Source organism: Wolffia australiana, chromosome 18 (genome assembly GCF_029677425.1).
Source record: "Wolffia australiana isolate 7733 chromosome 18, ASM2967742v1".
NCBI classification, from domain to species: Eukaryota; Viridiplantae; Streptophyta; class Magnoliopsida; order Alismatales; family Araceae; genus Wolffia; species Wolffia australiana.
The window spans coordinates 5,340,212-5,358,959 of NC_135852.1; the positions used below are offsets into that span (position 1 = coordinate 5,340,212).

The 18,748-nt window shown below is 44.5% G+C and overlaps 4 protein-coding genes across 10 annotated transcripts; 2 read left to right on the top strand and 2 right to left on the bottom strand.

Annotated features, from left to right (window-relative positions):
• Positions 1-1,337: 1,337 nt before the first annotated feature.
• Positions 1,338-8,439, bottom strand: LOC144714772 (putative sodium/metabolite cotransporter BASS5, chloroplastic). 5 transcript variants are annotated; one of them, XM_078589544.1, is made up of 11 exons: positions 8,250-8,439; positions 8,053-8,162; positions 7,202-7,332; positions 4,722-4,915; positions 4,398-4,650; positions 3,826-4,079; positions 3,664-3,746; positions 3,468-3,537; positions 2,803-2,978; positions 1,852-1,920; positions 1,338-1,409 (listed from the first exon to the last, which is right to left on the bottom strand). In XM_078589544.1, exons 1-8 carry the CDS (start codon positions 8,437-8,439, stop codon positions 3,475-3,477), a joined length of 1,278 nt encoding a protein of 425 aa, XP_078445670.1. In that variant the 3' UTR covers positions 1,338-1,409; positions 1,852-1,920; positions 2,803-2,978; positions 3,468-3,474. The 5 variants fall into 5 exon arrangements, with proteins under 5 accessions (XP_078445670.1, XP_078445669.1, XP_078445671.1 ...); XM_078589545.1 differs by lacking the exon at positions 1,338-1,409 and adding an exon at positions 2,639-2,737 and having other exon boundaries at positions 8,053-8,153; XM_078589542.1 differs by lacking the exon at positions 1,338-1,409 and adding an exon at positions 2,639-2,737.
• Positions 8,440-8,540: 101 nt separating this feature from the next.
• Positions 8,541-12,393, bottom strand: LOC144714771 (SMAD/FHA domain-containing protein). 2 transcript variants are annotated; one of them, XM_078589541.1, is made up of 14 exons: positions 12,260-12,393; positions 11,874-12,187; positions 11,615-11,796; positions 11,422-11,525; positions 11,269-11,346; positions 10,886-10,992; positions 10,684-10,770; positions 10,207-10,409; positions 9,930-10,131; positions 9,804-9,854; positions 9,637-9,735; positions 9,494-9,553; positions 9,299-9,420; positions 8,541-9,152 (listed from the first exon to the last, which is right to left on the bottom strand). In XM_078589541.1, the coding sequence occupies exons 2-14, from the start codon at positions 12,066-12,068 to the stop codon at positions 8,654-8,656; spliced, it is 1,989 nt and encodes a 662-aa protein (XP_078445667.1). In that variant the 5' UTR covers positions 12,069-12,187; positions 12,260-12,393; the 3' UTR covers positions 8,541-8,653. The 2 variants fall into 2 exon arrangements, with proteins under 2 accessions (XP_078445667.1, XP_078445666.1); XM_078589540.1 differs by having other exon boundaries at positions 9,299-9,423.
• A 235-nt stretch (positions 12,394-12,628) lies between these two features.
• LOC144714774 (uncharacterized) lies at positions 12,629-14,217 on the top strand. The gene is made up of 4 exons (XM_078589547.1): positions 12,629-12,874; positions 13,372-13,608; positions 13,686-13,903; positions 14,000-14,217. The coding sequence occupies exons 1-4, from the start codon at positions 12,629-12,631 to the stop codon at positions 14,172-14,174; spliced, it is 876 nt and encodes a 291-aa protein (XP_078445673.1). The 3' UTR covers positions 14,175-14,217.
• Positions 14,218-14,361: 144 nt separating this feature from the next.
• On the top strand, positions 14,362-17,748 carry LOC144714769 (probably inactive leucine-rich repeat receptor-like protein kinase At3g28040). 2 transcript variants are annotated; one of them, XM_078589539.1, is made up of 3 exons: positions 14,362-16,257; positions 16,765-17,327; positions 17,465-17,748. In XM_078589539.1, exons 1-2 carry the CDS (start codon positions 14,630-14,632, stop codon positions 17,306-17,308), a joined length of 2,172 nt encoding a protein of 723 aa, XP_078445665.1. In that variant the 5' UTR covers positions 14,362-14,629; the 3' UTR covers positions 17,309-17,327; positions 17,465-17,748. The 2 variants fall into 2 exon arrangements, with proteins under 2 accessions (XP_078445665.1, XP_078445664.1); XM_078589538.1 differs by having other exon boundaries at positions 16,765-17,748.
• The last annotated feature ends 1,000 nt before the right edge of the window (positions 17,749-18,748 follow it).

Genomic DNA, 18,748 nt, shown 5'->3' on the forward strand with positions numbered 1-18,748 from the left:
ATGAAATCCTAGAAATTATGCAATTATTAATGAACTATTAGGAGATCTTAGTGAGATAATCATGTATCTTTAGACATATTGTAAATGTTTTTATTAATGAGATGTTAGGACATGACATTTAAGTATCCATATAGAATACCATTGTTTGCTCCCACTCATATATCTGAGGACGATTGTTCCCATAACCATGGGGATACCAAAGAGAGTACGAGAATAATAGATCTTCAGAAACCTAGTCCACTGAACTTATCCAAATAATCTTTAGATGGTATTTTACTTGATTGTTAGCCATGTTAGTCTATGTCACATTTGCGCAAGTGGTCTTGAAATCCGATACACCAAGACTATATTGAAGATGTACAATTTTCTTTTGACTATGATTTATGGATCTCTACTCATGGGATTCCTTATGGTCTTAAGATGATTGAATACTTATGAGTTGCAAAAACATGATAGTTAAAATGTCTTTTTAACTTTACCAATATTCTTCATGATTCATCGCAAGAAGGTACACACACTCATAACTGTACGTGCTCTGGTTTTTGTGCACAAATGTTCCTAAAAACCATGCTAGTTGACAGTAAGAATGGTGTAAAGACAATATTTATGTTTTATTGTAAAATACAATAGTCATATTTCTTGAAAATTGTAAAAGACAGTAGTGTAAAATAAAATATTCCTAAAAACCATCCTAAACCTATCTCTCTCTTACTTCCGTTCCTGAAAACTAAAATCATTGAACCACTTTGTTTAAGATTTCGTTTAGCGTTTATCACTAGTTTCTTTATCAAATTATTCTTTCAAGTTGGGAAATTTTATTATCAATATCTTTGATGGGGTGTAATATCCCAGCCATCATAATTTTCATACTAGAAATATTTAAACTAATGTCCAAAAAAGACATACTGTTCCATAAAAAATTACCAATAAGGTTCTAGAAACACAACCTTGAAAGGAAGCAATGTTCCCAGCATTTGGTGAATAATCTTTTCACATTTATCAATAGGTTCTTCATTGAATCAGTCATTCACGTGGGAAGTTTTATGATTAATTCTTTCAGATCGAATCTTTATTAGATGCTGAACATCATATAATATGATGGTTATATTTTTTAAACCTTGAGGAAGCTATTAAAAACTACCAGTATGATAACAGAAACAAAAAACATTATCGTGAAAGAAAGCAGAAAAGATACTAGCGGCAGAGTATCAAATTTCAGCGTTGTGGTACCTGCAGTTGTCGCCATTGATCATCCCAAATATCCACATTGAGAATGTTACAGCGTGGAATGAAGTGGCTAGCTAGGGTTTCTCCGAGATGGGCCGCGCCTTTTTGTATATGCGGTATGCGGCTATGCACATTGTGAAGTTACCGATGATAGTCAATGCAGCTTGTAGAGCCACCAGAATCTATATCAAGCAGAATCTAAGTCAGAGTGATGCAAAGGAGAGAGAGATGCAAAGGAGAGAGAGAGATAGATAGATAGATAGATAGAGAGAGAGAGCGAGAGATTTAGATAGATAGAGAGAGAGAGAGATGCAAAGGAGAGAGAGAGATATATAGATAGATAGGTAGATAGAGAGAGCAAGAGATATAGATAGATAGATAGAGAGAGAGAGAGAGAGAGAGAGAGAGGTGGATCAAAAAAGAGCAGAGGGAAGATAGAGAGTGAGAGTGATAGATAGAGAGTGAGAGTAAAAGAGACAGATAGAGAGATAGCAACACAAATAACTAAGTCATTAGTAATCGCATCCACCAATCAAAAGATTTTGCGCCAAGAAAAAAAGATGATGACTAAGAAAATTTTCCTAACAGTAGAGACAAATCGAGAAAAATAAAATAAAAATTCACCTCGAGGGACTCGGCATTGTAGAAAAAGTGCCACGTGCAAGCACAGAAAGCACCCCCGAGCAGCGGCACCTACACAAATCACTATGATTTACAACCACAGAAAAGCCAACATCTTTATTTATAGTAATAAATTCTCACGCCATAGACCTCAACCCGATGATCATAACTTCACCCGCACCTTGAACATCTTATAATAAAGGAAAGCACGGGTACTGAAAAAACTGTCTACTGGCATCGCTATCAAGCTCACATTCATTCAACATGAAAAAAAAACATAAATTTCACAAATCCTGGAGAGTCTTCAATAATAATTTTACATCACACATAATAGCAACAGCAAGAGGCATCATTCTCAACCTCTTAGAACCAAAGTTTATTAATCCGGAGTTCCATAAAACGTAGAAAAATCGTTAAAAACTTAAAACCCTGGAGACCCTTTAACAAATTAATCTCAATATCATAAAACGAAAGGGATCATCAACAGCAAGAGGCATCATTCTCAACCTCTTAGAACCAAAGTTCATCAATCCGGAGTTCCATTAAACGAAGAAAAATCGTTAAAAACTTAAAACTCTGGAGACCCTTTAACGAATTAATCTCAATATCATAAAACGAAAGGGATCATCAACAGCAAGAGGCATCATTCTCAACCTCTTAGAATCAAAGTTTATCAATCCGGAGTTCCATTAAACGAAGAAAAAATCGTTAAAAACTAAAAACTCCGGAGACCCTTTAACTAATCAATCCCAATATCATAAAAAATGAAAGAGATCATCAACAAGCCAACCATTCCCCAGGAGAGGCCCTTCCAAGACTCGAGGCCAGGCTTGTCTCCGTACTTCCAGACCAAGGCCATAGCAGTCACCCTTCAGACGGAGCCAATAAACTGAAAGCTCTCAGAAGAATATGAACGGAGAGCGATTGAGGGTTGAAATTTGATCAATTCTGTACCATTCTGCGACGCTGGAAACGTGAACGGCCCAGGTCGGCAAGGAGAGGGCGTTAGCCGGCTCTTGAAGAGAGATTAATTCAGCCGCCACCGCAATCGGCGGCGCCGGGAAGATCCAGGCGGCCACCGCGACGGCGCCGAGAGCTGCGACTGACGGTGCCGGGGGAAGTTGCACAAACTTTGGAGAAGAAGAGCGAGAATTAGACGAGGATGGGCGAGAAAGACGGGCATTCAAGAACGAACTACTCGATTTCGCCGTCGCCATCTACGAAGATGAGCGGAGGAGATGAAATTTGAGATTATGAGCGGGATGAGCTGGGGTTGTCAATTATCATCGTCGGAGATCCATCCGACTTCCTCTAGTTATCTCATTCGTGCTGGCCGTCCGATCTTGGCAGGAAAGTGAGAGGATCCGGATTTGAGGGGACACGATTGGGCCACGTCATGTGACTTTGATCAAATTGAGGAAGAAATCTAAGTGGGTCCTAAAGGTTTTGGGGTTTTCTGCGTTCGACACTAATATATTGTTCGCTAACAGGGAGTTTTTTTCTTTTTCTAATCGACATGACTAAAATTCATTGAAAGACAAATCCGCAACAATTCAGAAAAATAGGAAGTCGAGGAAACAGATAGTAGAAAGCCATAAAATGGAGAAGTACGAACGTACCTCTTTGTTATACATGCTTCTTTGCCCATAGCATGACAAGAGAAAATCCCATCAACGACATCAGTACGACCTTTTGAACAAATAATCGGATTAGGTGTAGATAATTATAAAAGGGTAGGTTGTCGGTGTATTCTAAAGGGAAAATCTTTTTAAGTTGTTGATATTTTTAAGAGAGGCATTATGCTCGTTGACTTACAGAAATGGCCGGGGGGACGCCCACAAGGGGATCTGAGAAGAATCGATTTGCCAACGCCAGCGCCAGAAGGCTGCTTTGCATTCCTGGAAGGCAGCCGAAGCTTTTTTATTTGACAATACAAGGAGGAATTTCCAACAATTAAGGAGTTTAAGATGATCAAACCTGTTTCGAATGAGATAGTTCTCTGCAGAGCCTTCAAGTCCGGCGCCTTGTGGAGTGTTATTATTGGAATGAAGTATCCAGCGATGAAGGCCGACGCATGAAATGCCACAACTAGTGTCAGGATTATCAGCCCAAAAGGAGAGACAATGGACTTAACGTTTATTGCCAACGGTGAACCCACGCAGAGAGCGGTCACGATTACAGACAATGGCGGCAGAAAAGGCTGAATTGCGGCGCAAACCCGAGGGAGAAACCTGGAAGATAAACTGAATTATACACTTTTTTATCCAACGAAATCACAGAGCCAGTAATAACTAAGATAGATAGATAATCCCGGTGTGCATTTTCTCTACTTTGAATCTCTTCAAGACCAGACCTGGGGGTTGGAATGGCAATGGCTCAACCCCAAATCCATAATGTCTCAGGAAGAGGTTATGTTAGTGATTTCAGAACCTTCATCTCAAACTTTGTGAAGCAATCCATTCTATCTCTCTTACAAAAGTGGTGTAAAACCCCAGTTGTAAACTCCCTTGAAAAAATAAATTGTATTAATCCGAAAACTTGTTGCCAACCTGTTAAGAAACAGCCCGGTAATAATCGGTAGAATGACTATTTGCGTGATGCTGAACATCATCCCTCTCACATCGACTGGAAGTTTCTTCCCAATGAGGAGCACAGATAGAGCGGGGGTAACAAATACGGCGGTGGCAGTTGAGAGTGACGTCATTACAATGCTCAGCGGTGCCAGAGGCGGGTCAGTGAGATAAGTGGCATAGTTAGAGAGTTGGGCCCCACTTACACATGACACTAGCATTATCCCAGCACCTGATTTCAAAATCAAAGTGTGAAAGAGCGGATATTAAGAACCAAATACGAGATTTGTTTTGATCTCTTACCAACGGGTGATGGGAGTTTGAACACGGTGACTGACAAAGTGCCAAAAAGATAACCCAATAGAGGCTTGACGAGGAATTGCCCAATGTACCCTGTGAAAATAGCTTTAGGTCTTCTGATAGCTTCCAGGAAATCTCTTGGGCTCGAGTTAACTCCAACAGCAAACATTAGAAATCCCAATGCTGGGGCATAATACCTGCAAAAGTTTCCAGAAAAGTCAACTTAATCGGAATTTGGGTTCCAAGGTAATCATTTGCAAAGTGGTCTAACAGTGCCGATATAAGATACAAAGGATAATTTGGTCATTTGGCAGGTGAGGCAATTCTGTATTATGCTAGTGTCATTTGGCAGGTGAGGCTTGGGTTAGAAAGATGGGTTATTATGAAACCAACCTGGCATGGGGTAATTTTATATTGTTTCCATGAATGTACATATAAACACATTCCAGGTATCAACTACCGTAATTAATATTAAGAACATACAGCCTAGGATACAAAAATAAAAAAAATTAACTAACGTTGCCTTGATGAAAGTCCACAAGATAGATACTCAACACCCCAAAATGAACAGGTGATACGAATACTGATATCGTAGATCAAGATTTTGATATAAAACCAACGTTCACAATCATTGTTGAATGTTAATGTTCGAAGGAAGCGGTAAGAGTCGATGGATGAAATCTGATGGAAGATTGATACAGATGAAGAGTTGGAACAGTTCCTCTCTCCCCTTCTGGTCACAGAAGACTCCCGCGCTTCAGCCTCAGCCTTCAGCTGCCAAAAGTGGTATAACAGCTTCTTGTCCCTCTTGCTGATCTGGACTTTATTTGTAGTCAAGTCTCACGTGGGACTTGACTTAACGTGGTCTCTTGAAGGCGTGTCGGTGGTAGGTTCTTGATAAGAACGTACGAACAGGGGACAGGAAAGTGTAGCTAAGAAGGTCACTTTACTATGACACAACTAAATCAAGCACAGGGCCCAATGCATCCCGTAAACTGTGGTAGACTGATTAGTACACAGAAACCTGTCAATCTTATGAATAACTTCTTTAACCGTCTTGAGCCTTGTAGAAGTCCTTTCTTTTGGCTTTCTAGTGAGATTTCAAACAGATATTTCTGGAAGCTTCTGCCAAGAATATCTCCTGTCCCTTTATCGACACTCCACCACATGGAGCTTGTGATGATCCGTGCCATAGCACTTCAGAAATTCAATAATATTTCATAATTTGAGCGTTCTCCTCTATGTGTTCTGCTAGAGATTCCATCTGGAAAGCTTGTGAGAGAGAAAAATAGCATGCTCTTTCAATACCATTCAGTGAAATGGAATCTCCAGGGCATTGATTCAAGAGGGCACCCAAAATTTTCCTCTTGATCTCCACAACAGACTCTTTCTTCAAACAATCTTGATATCAAGATTATTCCTCTATCTCTGACCTTATCTCTCTTGGCATAAAGCTAACATAAACTTCTTCCAATCATGATCCTCTTTGAGAGTTGACAGCTCTGGCAAATCTTACTCCCTTCAAGAAATCAACTTTGACAGAAGTTCATTCTAAGATTGAAGTTGCTCTTCTACGGGGAGGAAACATTTCTTCAAATCGAACAGGGCTTTGGTGTATAGACCAAGTTCCTCTCATTCATGTAGCTAAAAGAGAAAAAACCAAAAGAATACGTCACTTGGCTGACGACCATAGATGCAGAGGACATACTACTTAACCAATTGACCATAGATGGAAACGTCTGATAATCTCACTGATAGAGTCCTTTTAAGGACTAACCACATAAGACAAGTCAACAGTAAGCTCAGTCAGCAACAGTAAGACAAGTCAACAGTGGGAAAATTTACAGATAATTGACTAATCATAGGGTCATAAACACCACTTGTAAAGACATTAAGATGAATGATCGTTGAGGCTCTTCTTAGCACGATTGGGCTTTCTAGCCATCGTGGGGAAAAGGGTTTCCATATCTGGAAATTCTTGAAGCTTAGGCTGTTCTTGCTTCTCATCTTGTTCTTCTTCTTTTCCCTTCTTTCTTGATCCTCGATAGATCTCCATGTGGCATCTATCACTCACCTACTCTTAGGAAATGAAAAAGAGAGGGAAAAGACGTAAAATCTAAGAAACAAGAATAAGTCATCCACTGCAATAAGCAAATACATAACTTGAGATGCAAATAAAGATCACAATCTGGGTAATCTGCATTAAAAATTTCACGAAACATTATATTTAAAAATTCCCATGTAAAACCACAATTGCCAGGCTGAAAAGAGTCAGACGGCATCATAACGCAAGTACGAAAGTCAGAAAATTAAATACCGAAGATAATGTTGAATATAATTAGAGCCTTGGCCATTAAGTTAACCGACCCAATGTTGAATGACAGCAAGATGGATGATAAATAACGTATTCCTAATAGCATCATGTTCATAAAAATACGCGTACAAGATGGAAGAGTATGGTGGAGATGCAGCTTTGAATCGACCTGGTTGTGAACCACGTAAATGAAGGAGGAAAAGCAAGAGCCAATAACGTGCTACCCAATACGATTTGCGGGAGAAAGGCGTTGGCTCTCTTTAGAATGCTTAAAAAGTCGACAACTTTTTCCGTGCTCTCCTGCAAGAGATATAAAGAACAATCTCAAAAGCATCAAGACCATGACCGCACCAGTAGAAATCTTGTATTAATCCTGAAGGTATTGCACAAAGTATTGAACAATCTAGCATACCGTGATGTAAATGTGAAGGTAAACAGTATATGTTTCTTGGATCACAATCAACAGTTTTCTAAGCAAGCCTATAAGGTTGTATCTCGGAAATTAGAACCTCTTAGAGTTTCTAAAGTATCTTAAAGACTATATACGGTGAATATGTCGTAAAATATTAAAGCTATTTTCTGTGATTATTTAGGTACGTAATTTGACATATCAACCTAGAAAGGAAGGAATAAAAATCCAGCAATTCCTGCTATTCCACTCTTGCGCGCGATTTCCTGACATGTCTTCATCCCCCTTCCCTGTTGCTCAATTCAAATTAAAATCTCAAACAAAACGCAAGTGATGAATATTTACCAACGTAAAAAGGCATAATAGAAGAAATTTCATGGCGTCGATCATACTTCAGGAACAGAACATCCAGAATTATACGACCACTGAAATTAAAACAGAAACGTCAAAGAAAGTAGACGCAGTCGAAATCAAGTCAATTTCCTTGACTACGTCGCATTTCTGTCTAATTAAAAACAACCTATCACACTATCAGAGGCTAGATGACAGAGAATGAGCATCGAAACCATCTCCTTCCAAGTCATTAATTAATCATTATGACAGAGGGAAACCTGGACAGCATCGACAGCATCGACAGCATCTCCTTCCAATCCGTTAGACTCCGAAGACTGTTGTGCACGAGATAAATGACGCCTTCCGCTCACGATCCTCCCTGTTTCCACTGCCAATTTCCACTTATCATCCGGATCATCTCCTCAAGTAGAAAATGCAGCCAAAGAATAAACAGACATCAGGATGAATCACGTACAAGAATGCAAAGAAAATCGATGCCATTTGAGAGCGCCCGAACTCCGCAGCGGATCGGAATCGCACGATCGAAGCGAGAAACTGTTCGAGAGTTCGTAATTGATGCGAGAGTGGAAGAATCTCAGCCTGGAACCCCGATGAGCGAGAAGAATCGGACCTCCCCGCTGAAGTCGCAGAGAACCTCCCCCCATCTCCGCTGCTCGTCGCCTACCATTGTTTCCTCGACTTTTTTAAACTCTCCTACCGAGTTCGCGTTAGATGGGGCTTTCATCCAATCAAAACTTGCCACGTGTTCTTGAAAATACGAATAATTTTACCGGTCAGCCTTGCCACGTGTCTGCGTAGGAATTTTACAAGTGTACAGATTTCCCCAATCAACACTCGCCACGTGTACAAATAAGATTTTTACATAGAATCTGGAATCACCTGGTGGTCGACGCCAGCGTCCCTGTCCCCGTCCCCGTCCCCGCCGTCTTCGGTCTCTGCATCTGACGCGGCGGTGGGGGCATTGCTCTCCCCGTGCCCGGAGTTAGCGGTGAATTCCGCCCAGCTGCCGACTCCCTCGGAGGCCATCAGATCCGCCGTGTCCACCAACTCTGCCGCGCCGCTGCCACCGCCGCCGCCGCCGTCACCGCACCTCCACACTTCACCGGTGCTCTCCGTCTCCCCCGCCACCACTGCTCCGTCGCATTCCAGATCCTGTGTACCATCCGTTGCAGCGCAGCTGTCCATCGCCTGAACACGAAGAACTGGTGCCGCCGCCGCTGCCACTGGGGTGTCGTCACCGTCTTCCTCGTCCCCCTCTGCTAGTGCCCTCTGCATGGCCGTGAGCTGCTCCTGCTGCTTGCAGAAGAGGGCCGAGATCTCCTCCGTCGTCGAGTAGAACGCCCGCAGCTGCGTCTCCCTTCAGATAGATAAAGGTCGGTAGTTAGTTATTCAGTTAGTTGGTTGGTTAGGCAGGTAGGTAGCTATGTAGATGGATGGATAGAGAGGGACACAAACACGAACAAACACACACAAACACACACACACACACACACACAAACACACCTGAGGATGAGCCGCTCGCGTGCACCCTGAAATCTCCGCTTCTCGGCGGAGAGCTCGTGGATGACGGCGGCGATCTCGAGCTCGAGAGCGGAGACCTTCACCCAGGCCTCCTCCCGGGCCGCCTGCTAAACAACCGCAGATCCAGATCAAAAGCCTGTTCATCGTCTCATAAAAAATAAGGATATCTCTTTATACCTTTTCGCGTCCAAGCTCCTCTTTCAACGTTTTAATCTCCAAATGCGCAGTCCTGAACCTCTGGAGGTAAAATAAGGAGACGTTAAATCACTTTGGCACTTTTCAAATCTTTTAAACAAATAAAAAATTTGTTATATCTTTACCTTTATGTTGCTCTCGTTCAGTTGTTTTTCCTCTTGGAGCAGGGTTTTCAACTGTCGGGCCTTCTCCTCTGATGACACTAGGTTATTCCGTGTCTCTTCCTGACAAACGTTTGAGAATTAGATATATTTTTTCAAGTGATCAACTATTAAATAAAATAACAAATTACCAGTTTGGCTCGAAGGGATTCAACGAGGGCTTGGCTCTCCCTCCCAGCGTCCTGGGCCCGATAATTTTCATTAAAATGAATAACAAAGTTTGAGAAAAAAGCTCAAAAGCATGAAAATATCTAAACCTGGAGTTTGATAATCAGCTGTTGCTGCTCCCTGAGCTGCTGCAAATGGGAATCTTTTTGACGTTCATATTCTTCCTGAGCTTCCAGGTGGGCCCTCTGCAGTGCGGATTTTAAATCCGCTGCAGCCTTTTCTCTCTCCTCCCTTCTTTGTCTTCTTTCCTCATCCAGCTGGGCCTCTCGCTCTAGAATGATTCCTTTCTGACTGCACAAAAAGAAGATAACTTCATGGAAAATGACCAAAAACTTGACTGTTTTTTTACTTCTCATCGGAAATCACCTCTTAATTATCTCGTCAGCCTCTGCCCGGGACTGCACCAACATGGCGAATCTTTCATCGAGATCCTTCGTAGATTGTTGCAACTGGGCTAACAAAGTTTTTGTCTCATCAAGTTCATTCTGCTTGGCTCCAAGACTCTGCCGCAACTCGTTGATTTGGCCGATGTATGAGCCCGAAAGTGACTCTCTGAGTTCTTTAATTTCCTAGAAGTTGAAAGGAGTTTATAGAGGTCCAAAGGATTTTCATCCACTTTGGTATGATGATACATTAAAAAACTGATTTTTCTCCACCACTGGAAGCTAAATAAATGTAAAATGAATATTTCATTTATTTTACAAAGAAAGTCGAAAAATTACTGACAGAATTCTGCTGCGAATGCAACCAAAATTAATTACTTTTTATAGCAATGCACAAACGACACAAGAGAAAATACACTGGCCTCAATAAGAAAAAAATCAGATCAATGATAGAACCTACGTTTTGGTGGGCAATGATGAAAGCCTGGGCTTCAGCGCGCATGTTTTCAATGGTGAGGACATTAGATTCAAGCTCTTTTCGCAGGGCCTGCGTCCAGAAAAAAAAATCAACCACCTTTTTATAAGACAATCAATCACTTTAATAGACAATATGATCGAAATTGCATCTGATATCCTTATTAAACTCCAAATTAAGACTATACCGTGTTTGATCGCTGCAGACTGCGTACATCATCAAGAGACACAGGACCCTCCGAGACCCCTAAGCTGATGCGTTTAGACCTCTTAACTTCAGGCGTAATTAGTACGTCTGACAAAAATATCGAAATATAAGTTTGATATAAAGAACAGTCACTCTCCACATGAAAACGATATGACCTTTATTCTGAATGGAGCCGTAAAAATAGATCATAAAAAATAAAGAATGTAAGCGCATTCGTTGTTGTGAAAGAAAAAATATTAACGTTTCGCCAACAAAAGACCAGAGTTCCGCAACCCAACACGCAACTAAATTATAAAATTTAATAGTCAGAATTCGGCAATTAAGTTACAAAATATCATAAATAATGCCCCACAAAGACTTTACCTGATTTCCTCTTCACAAACTCCCCGTTTGAAAGAAGGGAGTCAGATACTTCTCGAAATACAAAGGCGTACGCTTTCTCTGGAGTAAGAAAAAGGGAAAACTGAGAAGTCATTATTCCCAACGCAACCCAACTATAGATAAATGCAATTTTACCGTCATGAGGTAGACCCAGGAAGGAAATAATATCCCCATGTCGAAGTCGCACTTCCGGAGACGATTTCTTCAGCTTGGTCCAGTTCAGGAACGTGCCATTGGTGCTGTAGAGGCAACAAAATTAAAACCAAAGAAAAAAAAATTAATCGCCCAAATAGAGGCAAAGCAAGAAAACCCTCAATCAATGTCCCACCTCGCATCTTTCAAGAACACAGGGACAGGGGAGTCGACCGCGTCCTCTTGCCCCACAACTGCATTTCCTCTAAAGATCCTGCAATGGCTACCGCTGACGGCAATGTCATTTATACGGAAACAGTAATCGTCCACAAGCCTCCCGATGGAATGATCGTCCCCAGTGAGTACAATATTCATTCCCTACCGCACCCAAAAAAATCTAAATCAAACCAAAGTTTAACGCAGAAAAGGATCAAATTTTTAGAGAGAAATGTTACCTGGACTCTCTGCCGTGCATTCGTCGAGATGCCGGTGAGGACGGCCCACGCGCCGGGCTCGGAGATCTGCAATGGCTGATCAGCGCACTTGCGCGCAATCTCCTTGATCTCCTCGCAACTCCGCGCGCCCGCGATCGCGACGCTGCGCGGAGTCGTCGGCGGCGGCTTCTCCTCCTCCCGCGGCTCCACAGCCATGGCAAACCATACCCACCAATCGGAGCAAGCCGAAGTGCAAAGTAGCGCCGAACGTTTATAACGATGACGATAACGACGACGACAACGATGACGACAACGATGACGATGAGGGGTGCCCCCTTTGAATGACGTAGGTGATTTTAGGAAAACCATTTAATGAATATAAGTTTATAAAAAGGATGAAGTTATACCGTGGAGTTCGTGGGGGAGACATGACGCGGCTGAAAAGGAGAGCGTTGCTTTGACGCGTAGTCGCGTGCTGTTCTGGTCTCCCTCGAAGGCGTCGCTACGCCGGTTGCGGCGCCGCCTTCTAAGATCAGTGGACGGTAGCGAAGATCTTCTCCAGCTGAGTAGTCTCTTCTCCTGCTGGCGGGGCCTGAGGCAATAAAAATCTCGCCTTGATCGCTTCGGCGGAGTTATCTCGGGCTAGGGTTCTTCGGCGGGTCTTCGAGATCTCGGCGATTTGGGGATTTTTCTTTGATTGGCTCGGCTTCGATGGAATTTATTGAGAGATTTCCAATTTGAGGGCGGATTTGGGGATTTTGGTTGAACTGTTCGCGATGACATGCGGGGAGCGGCTGCGAGATGGGACTGCTTCTCCTGAGGCGAAGAACAATGGGGATTACGTCTTGTTGGGGGCGCCGGAGTATCATGATTCCGTGGTCGTTGAGGGCTTGCCAAGAGAACAAGATCCGAGGTTGCGGAGTTCCTTATGGTGGTGGGGGAAGGTGGTTCTATCCTGCGCCGTCTTGCTGGTGGTTGGTGCTGTGTGCTTGATCTGGGGCGGCCCTCTTTTGATTCGAAAGGTAAGCTTTGTTTCAATCGCAAAATCCTGCCGTGAACTTGCTGATCTTTTAGACTGGTTTTCCTCTTTCTCTGTTTATTTGATTCTCATGTTCTCTTGCGTGCACTGATCGAGCAAGTGATGGGAAAACCCGGTGAAAGTTCATGAAATTCCGTCGCTTCTTGTCCATTTGGCGATAAAATTCCTTGGACCATCTTGATTCTGAACGACTGAGAGAACCCTGGAATCAAAACTGCCAATTTTCTCGAAATTCCACGATCAAAGAATCACGCGCTGACATGTATCATCCAAACTACCGATTTTCTGTCCAAAAAGTCTTTTGTTCCGTCATCCAATCCGACTCTTACCGTCATCAATCATTCATTCTTACCTTGGAACCGACCGAAATGCCGTCCTGTCCATCGTATTCTGTCATCCTTCTTCTCTCCCCGAGCCGTACACGACCCATTCATTTGAATTCCTGTTGTATGATCACTCTTCATTGCCTGTCTGTCACAGGTGGTGGTGCCCGTATTGGATTGGGAGACGACGACGTTCGACAGGCCAACGCTTGGCCTTATACTCTTCGTCTCCATCGCCACATTCCCCGTGTTCTTGGTGCCGACTTCGCCATGTACGTGGCTCGCCGGGATGACCTTTGGCTATGGCTACGGCTTCCTCCTCATCATGGGAGCCTCGAGCTTGGGCATGTCGCTCCCCTTCTTCATCGGCTCTCTCTTCCGCCACAGAATTCATGTACTGCTGCCCCAATCTCAACCAACTAATTCAAAAAATTCCGAAATGATGATTTTGATTGTTGTTCTCGATGGCAGCGATGGCTGGATAGATGGCCGAAGAAATCGGCCATCGTGCGGCTGGCAGGGGAAGGAAACTGGTTCCATCAGTTTCGAGCGGTCGCGTTGATCCGAATCTCGCCATTTCCGTTTATAATCTTCAACTACGCGGCCGTCGCCACCAACGTCAAGTACTGCCCCTACATAGTCGGATCCTTGACAGGAACCACGCTGGAGACTTTCGTCACCATCTACACGTCAGATCGAACTTCAACTCCACAGATCTGCATTCAATGGCCATCCATCGACGACAATTACGAAATTTAACCTAATTTTTTTTTTGAATTTTGCAGCGGGATCTTGATCGGGAACTTGGCGGAAGCGTCGCACGGGCGGGGATTCTTATCGGTGGAGCAGATCATCTACGACGTGCTCGGCTTCTGCACGGCCGCCGGCGCCACCGTCGCCATCACCTGCTACGCCAAGAAGGCTCTCCGGCGACTCCAAGCCGAAGACGAGCTTCTGTAAACCCTCGGAAAGAAGAAATCACACACCACATACCTTCTGTCAATCGCCGCTGCCCCGTTATTTGAATCGCAGCGGTTGCCGCCTCCGGTATTTATAGCCTTCCCCCGCCGGACCGGGCGGAAATTCTCGATATCCTTCCAAGGGTATTACAGAGAAATCGCATTTATGTTGACCAACCAACGCACGACACGTGTCATGGCGGGAATCAACAGTACCGTCAGACCTGTGACTGTTCGCGTTGACCGGCAGTCCAAGCACGGAGCGTTCGCCTCTATTTATACCTTCCCCCGCTGGACCAGGCTGAAATTCTCGATCTTCCCGAGGGTAATAGGAAATCGGGTTTATGTCGACCAATCAACGCACGGCACGTGGTGAATGGCGGGGATATCGTGAGCAGTGGGGTCGGACCTGTGACTGTTCGCGTTGACCAGCAGTCCAAGCTCGGAGCGGCGGGAATGGCGGTGCTCCGCCGCTTGCTGGCGGCGCTAATGGCGGTCTTAGCTGCGGAGATCTCCGCCGCCGTGCCGGGGGAGAAGGAGATCCTGCTGCGGTTCAAATCGACGGTGGTGGAGGATCCCGGAGGCAGGCTTGCAACCTGGACCGTCGATCCGGGATCAGATCCGTGCCGTGATTTCGCCGGAGTTCGCTGCGGCGCCGCCGGCGAGGTGGAGAAGATAGTCCTCCACGCGGCGGATCTCGCCGGAACCCTAAACCCCGCCCTCGCCGGGCTGCGGAGCCTGGCGATCCTCTCCCTCTTCGGAAATCGATTCTCCGGACGGATTCCTCCCGAGTACGGCGAGATCGTCGCTCTCCGGAAACTCAATCTCAGTAGAAATGCGCTCTCCGGCGAGATTCCTGGATTTCTCGGCGATCTGCCTTCTCTCCGGCTCTTGGATCTCTCCCGCAACTTCTTCTCCGGCGAGATCCCGGCTTCCCTCTTCCTCAGCTGCCGTCGGATTCGGTTCGTCTCCTTCGCCGGGAACAATCTCTCCGGGCCCGTTCCGGCCTCCATTGGCGCTTGCTTGAAGCTCAAGGGCGTGGATTTCTCCTTCAATTCCCTCTCTGGAGGATTTCCTGAGCAGATCTGCGTTCCCAGGGAGATGGGTTTCATCTCCCTGAGGAGCAATTCCTTGTCTGGCGGCGTCTCCGGCAAGGCCGCTTCCTGCCGGAGCTTGCAGTTCTTGGATCTTGGGAGCAACTCCTTTGATGGCCTGCTCCCATTGGAGCTCCTCCAACTGAGAAATCTGACTTATTTAGATCTCTCATTCAACCAATTCGGAGGAGAATTCCCAGGAATCGGTTCCTGCGGCGATAATCTCGCCTTCCTCGACGCGTCTGGCAACCGTGTTTGGGGGAAGATTGACCCTGCCATAGCTTCCTGCTCTGGCTTGAGGTTCTTGGGCTTGGAGGGGAATTTGTTGACCGGGGCCATCCCAGAAGCTCTCTTCAATTTGACAATTGTCCAGCATCTCAACCTCTCCGTCGACGGCAACCCCGGCCTCTGCGGCCCTCCTCTGAAGAAACCATGTTCACAGACCAGAAACTTGACCTCCTCTGCCATCATCGCCATCACCGCCACCGCCACCGTCCTCGCCGGCGTCTGTGCCGTCACCATAGTCAACTTCCGGGCTCGCCGGAGTACAACACGGCCAGTGGAGGAAATGCTGATCTCAGAGAGCTCCCAGCTGCCACCTTCAATCTTGAGTGTTGTGATAGGGAAATTGGTTCTCTTCAGCAAGAGCCTGGCTTCCAAACATGACTGGGGAGCTGGAGTGAAGGCCTTTCTAGACAAGGGCAGTCTGATAGGGGTGGGAACCATGGGCTCTGTCTTCAAAGCTGGCCTGCAAGCCGGGGTCGTCATCGCCGTGAAGAAGCTCGAAACCTTGGGTAGGATCAACAGCCAAGAGGAGTTTGAGCAGGAGCTTGGCCGGCTTGGGAACCTACATCACCCCAATTTGATCACCCTGCATGGATTCTACTGGTCACCCACCATGCAGCTAGTCCTCTCCGAGTTCGCTGCCATGGGCAGCCTCCAGGATCACCTCCACAACAGAGAAAGTCCCAACCTTTCATGGGGGAGAAGGTACCGCAACGATTTGAGAGCCTAACTCTTCTTTTAAACGCTATAGCTGATAGCACGGACAATACTTTTCCTCTTAAACTATCATCGAGAGTGAATTATCTTTGACATTTGCCTTAACACTTGCAGCCAGTACTTAGAATGCTGTAGCTATTACCAACAGCTATCATTAGAACCCTCACTCAACTTGGGCTTTGATACCATGTTAAGATTCAAGTGGACTACCACTGTGCTTAAAGCAATAGTTTTAGCAAGGGCACTACTTGTCCTCTTAAACTTTTCTCAGCAGGAGAAGGGACTTATGTTTAACATTCCCCCCCAACACTTGCAGCCAAGACTTAGAATCTTGTACCTATTATCTACAGCTATTACTAGAACCCTCACTCAACTTGGGCTTTGATACCATGTTAAGATTCACGTGGACTACCACTGTGCTTAAAGCAATAGTTTATAGCAAGGGCACTACTTTTCCTCTTAAAACTTTTCTCAGCAGGATGTTGTCTTTGACAGGTATGAGATCCTTGTTGGCGTGGCCAGAGGTTTGGCGTATCTCCACCATGACTGCAAACCTCAGGTGCTGCATCTTAACTTAAAGTCTGCGAACATTCTTCTAGATGAGGAAGGGGTGCCGAAGGTGGCTGACTACGGGTTGGGGAAGCTGCTACCCATGGTGGGGAACAGCGGGTCAACCGAGTTTCACCAATTGGCCGGGTATGTGGCACCAGAGCTTGCATCGCAGAGTATGGGATTCAACGACAAGTGTGATGTGTATAGTTTCGGGGTGGTGTGCCTGGAGTTGGTGACGGGGAGGCAGCCAGTAGAGGCGGTGGAGGCGGCCGAGGTGGTGGCTTTGTCCGAGTATGTGAAGGGGATGGTGGAGATGGGAAGAGAATTGGAGTGCTTGGACAGGGATGTTGATGGTTCTGTGGAGGATGAGATGGTGCAGGTACTGAAGCTGGGTCTGATCTGCACCTCGGAGACTGCTTCGAGGAGGCCTAGCATGGCTGAGGTGGTCCAGTTTCTCGAATCGATCAGACCTGCCATGCTTGAGTAGTAGCAACTAGCAAGGGCAGGTGATTCTTTATCATTCGTTCTCTCTCTTTCTCTACCCCTTTGTCTCATTCTTCTGTTATTTTAATCATTCCATCTCTCTCGGTTTCATGTTTTCTGACTCTCTCTTTTCTGCTTTTGTCTCTGTTTCTGTCATTAGGTAGATGCCTTCTCTCAATCTCTAGCCTTCTCCATGATCTCTCTATCCTCTTTGCTAAGTCTCTCATTCTCCCCTTCCATGTTCAGTCTCGCTGTCCCACTCCCTGCTGGTTGTGTTTCCTGTAAAGAAACATATAGAAGGAAAGAGATAAGAGAGGACGCATGATTAGGTGAATGGTGTTTGAATTAAATTCTGCGAAGCGATCATGGCTCCTTGTGTTATTTGTAAACTATGTTTGGAGTGAATTTCCATTATGTTGTATTCTCATTTTTTGAGTTTTTTAATTATTTTTGTTACTAGGTGGATGCATTTTGTCACTTCTTTGTGTTTGTCTTAAGTGAGTCCCTCTCTCTTTGCTAAGTCCTTACACACATCATTAATTGTGCATTAATTGTTATAATGAGTTAAATATCCCGATGTCTGGGATTGGGGTATATTATTCACTTACCAACATTATTCACAAGGGTATGAGAGCAAGTATGTGTTGAAGCCAGGTAACTTACAAACATTGTGATGAGTAATTTTACTGATTGAAAAATCCCATGTGGGGTCTATTTAAAGGACGTGAGACCCTCAAGCCCCCATCTGCATAAAGGAATCAGTCCCCAATGTGAAATTCTTCTAGATGATCCACTCTCCATCCATCTAACTTGATGGATTATGGCGCTTTTCTGCTTTCAGACAATTCTATCATTTCGCCTCTCTATCCATCTGTAATTTATCATCCACTACTGGGCATTAATATTTATGATTTGCTTCGCAAACACATAAAATTTAACCTTTCACTTCTCAACATCATTCCACATATCATGAATTTAAAAGGGCTGTTCAAGCAAAGGTGTGAATTAAATAAGAACATTGTCCATGCAAATGCATGGATTTAATAGCCTCCTTTTTGGATTCATTCAGGGAGTTGTTTTCCCCGAATCAACTTTAAGTGTTGTTAGTGTGACAATTTTTTGACTTATTCTACTTTGAATATATCTTTTATGGCTACGCAGGTATCACCCAATTGTTATGTATTAATATACCCACTCAAGGGGCTCACAAAAACTAATACAAGAAATAAATATATACTCTCTTTTTGCTCTCTTTGAAATAATATCTACCTATTATTGGAATCAATGTGATGTAAACCTTAGTGGTCAACTTAAGTGCCACATTTTTCTAGGTCGTCTTAGATAAATACTACCATGCATTATCTTAAACACACCTCACCATTGAAACTCGGTAAGTAACAACTACTCTGTGTCCAATAATTGATTTGACATTAGAGAGAAATAT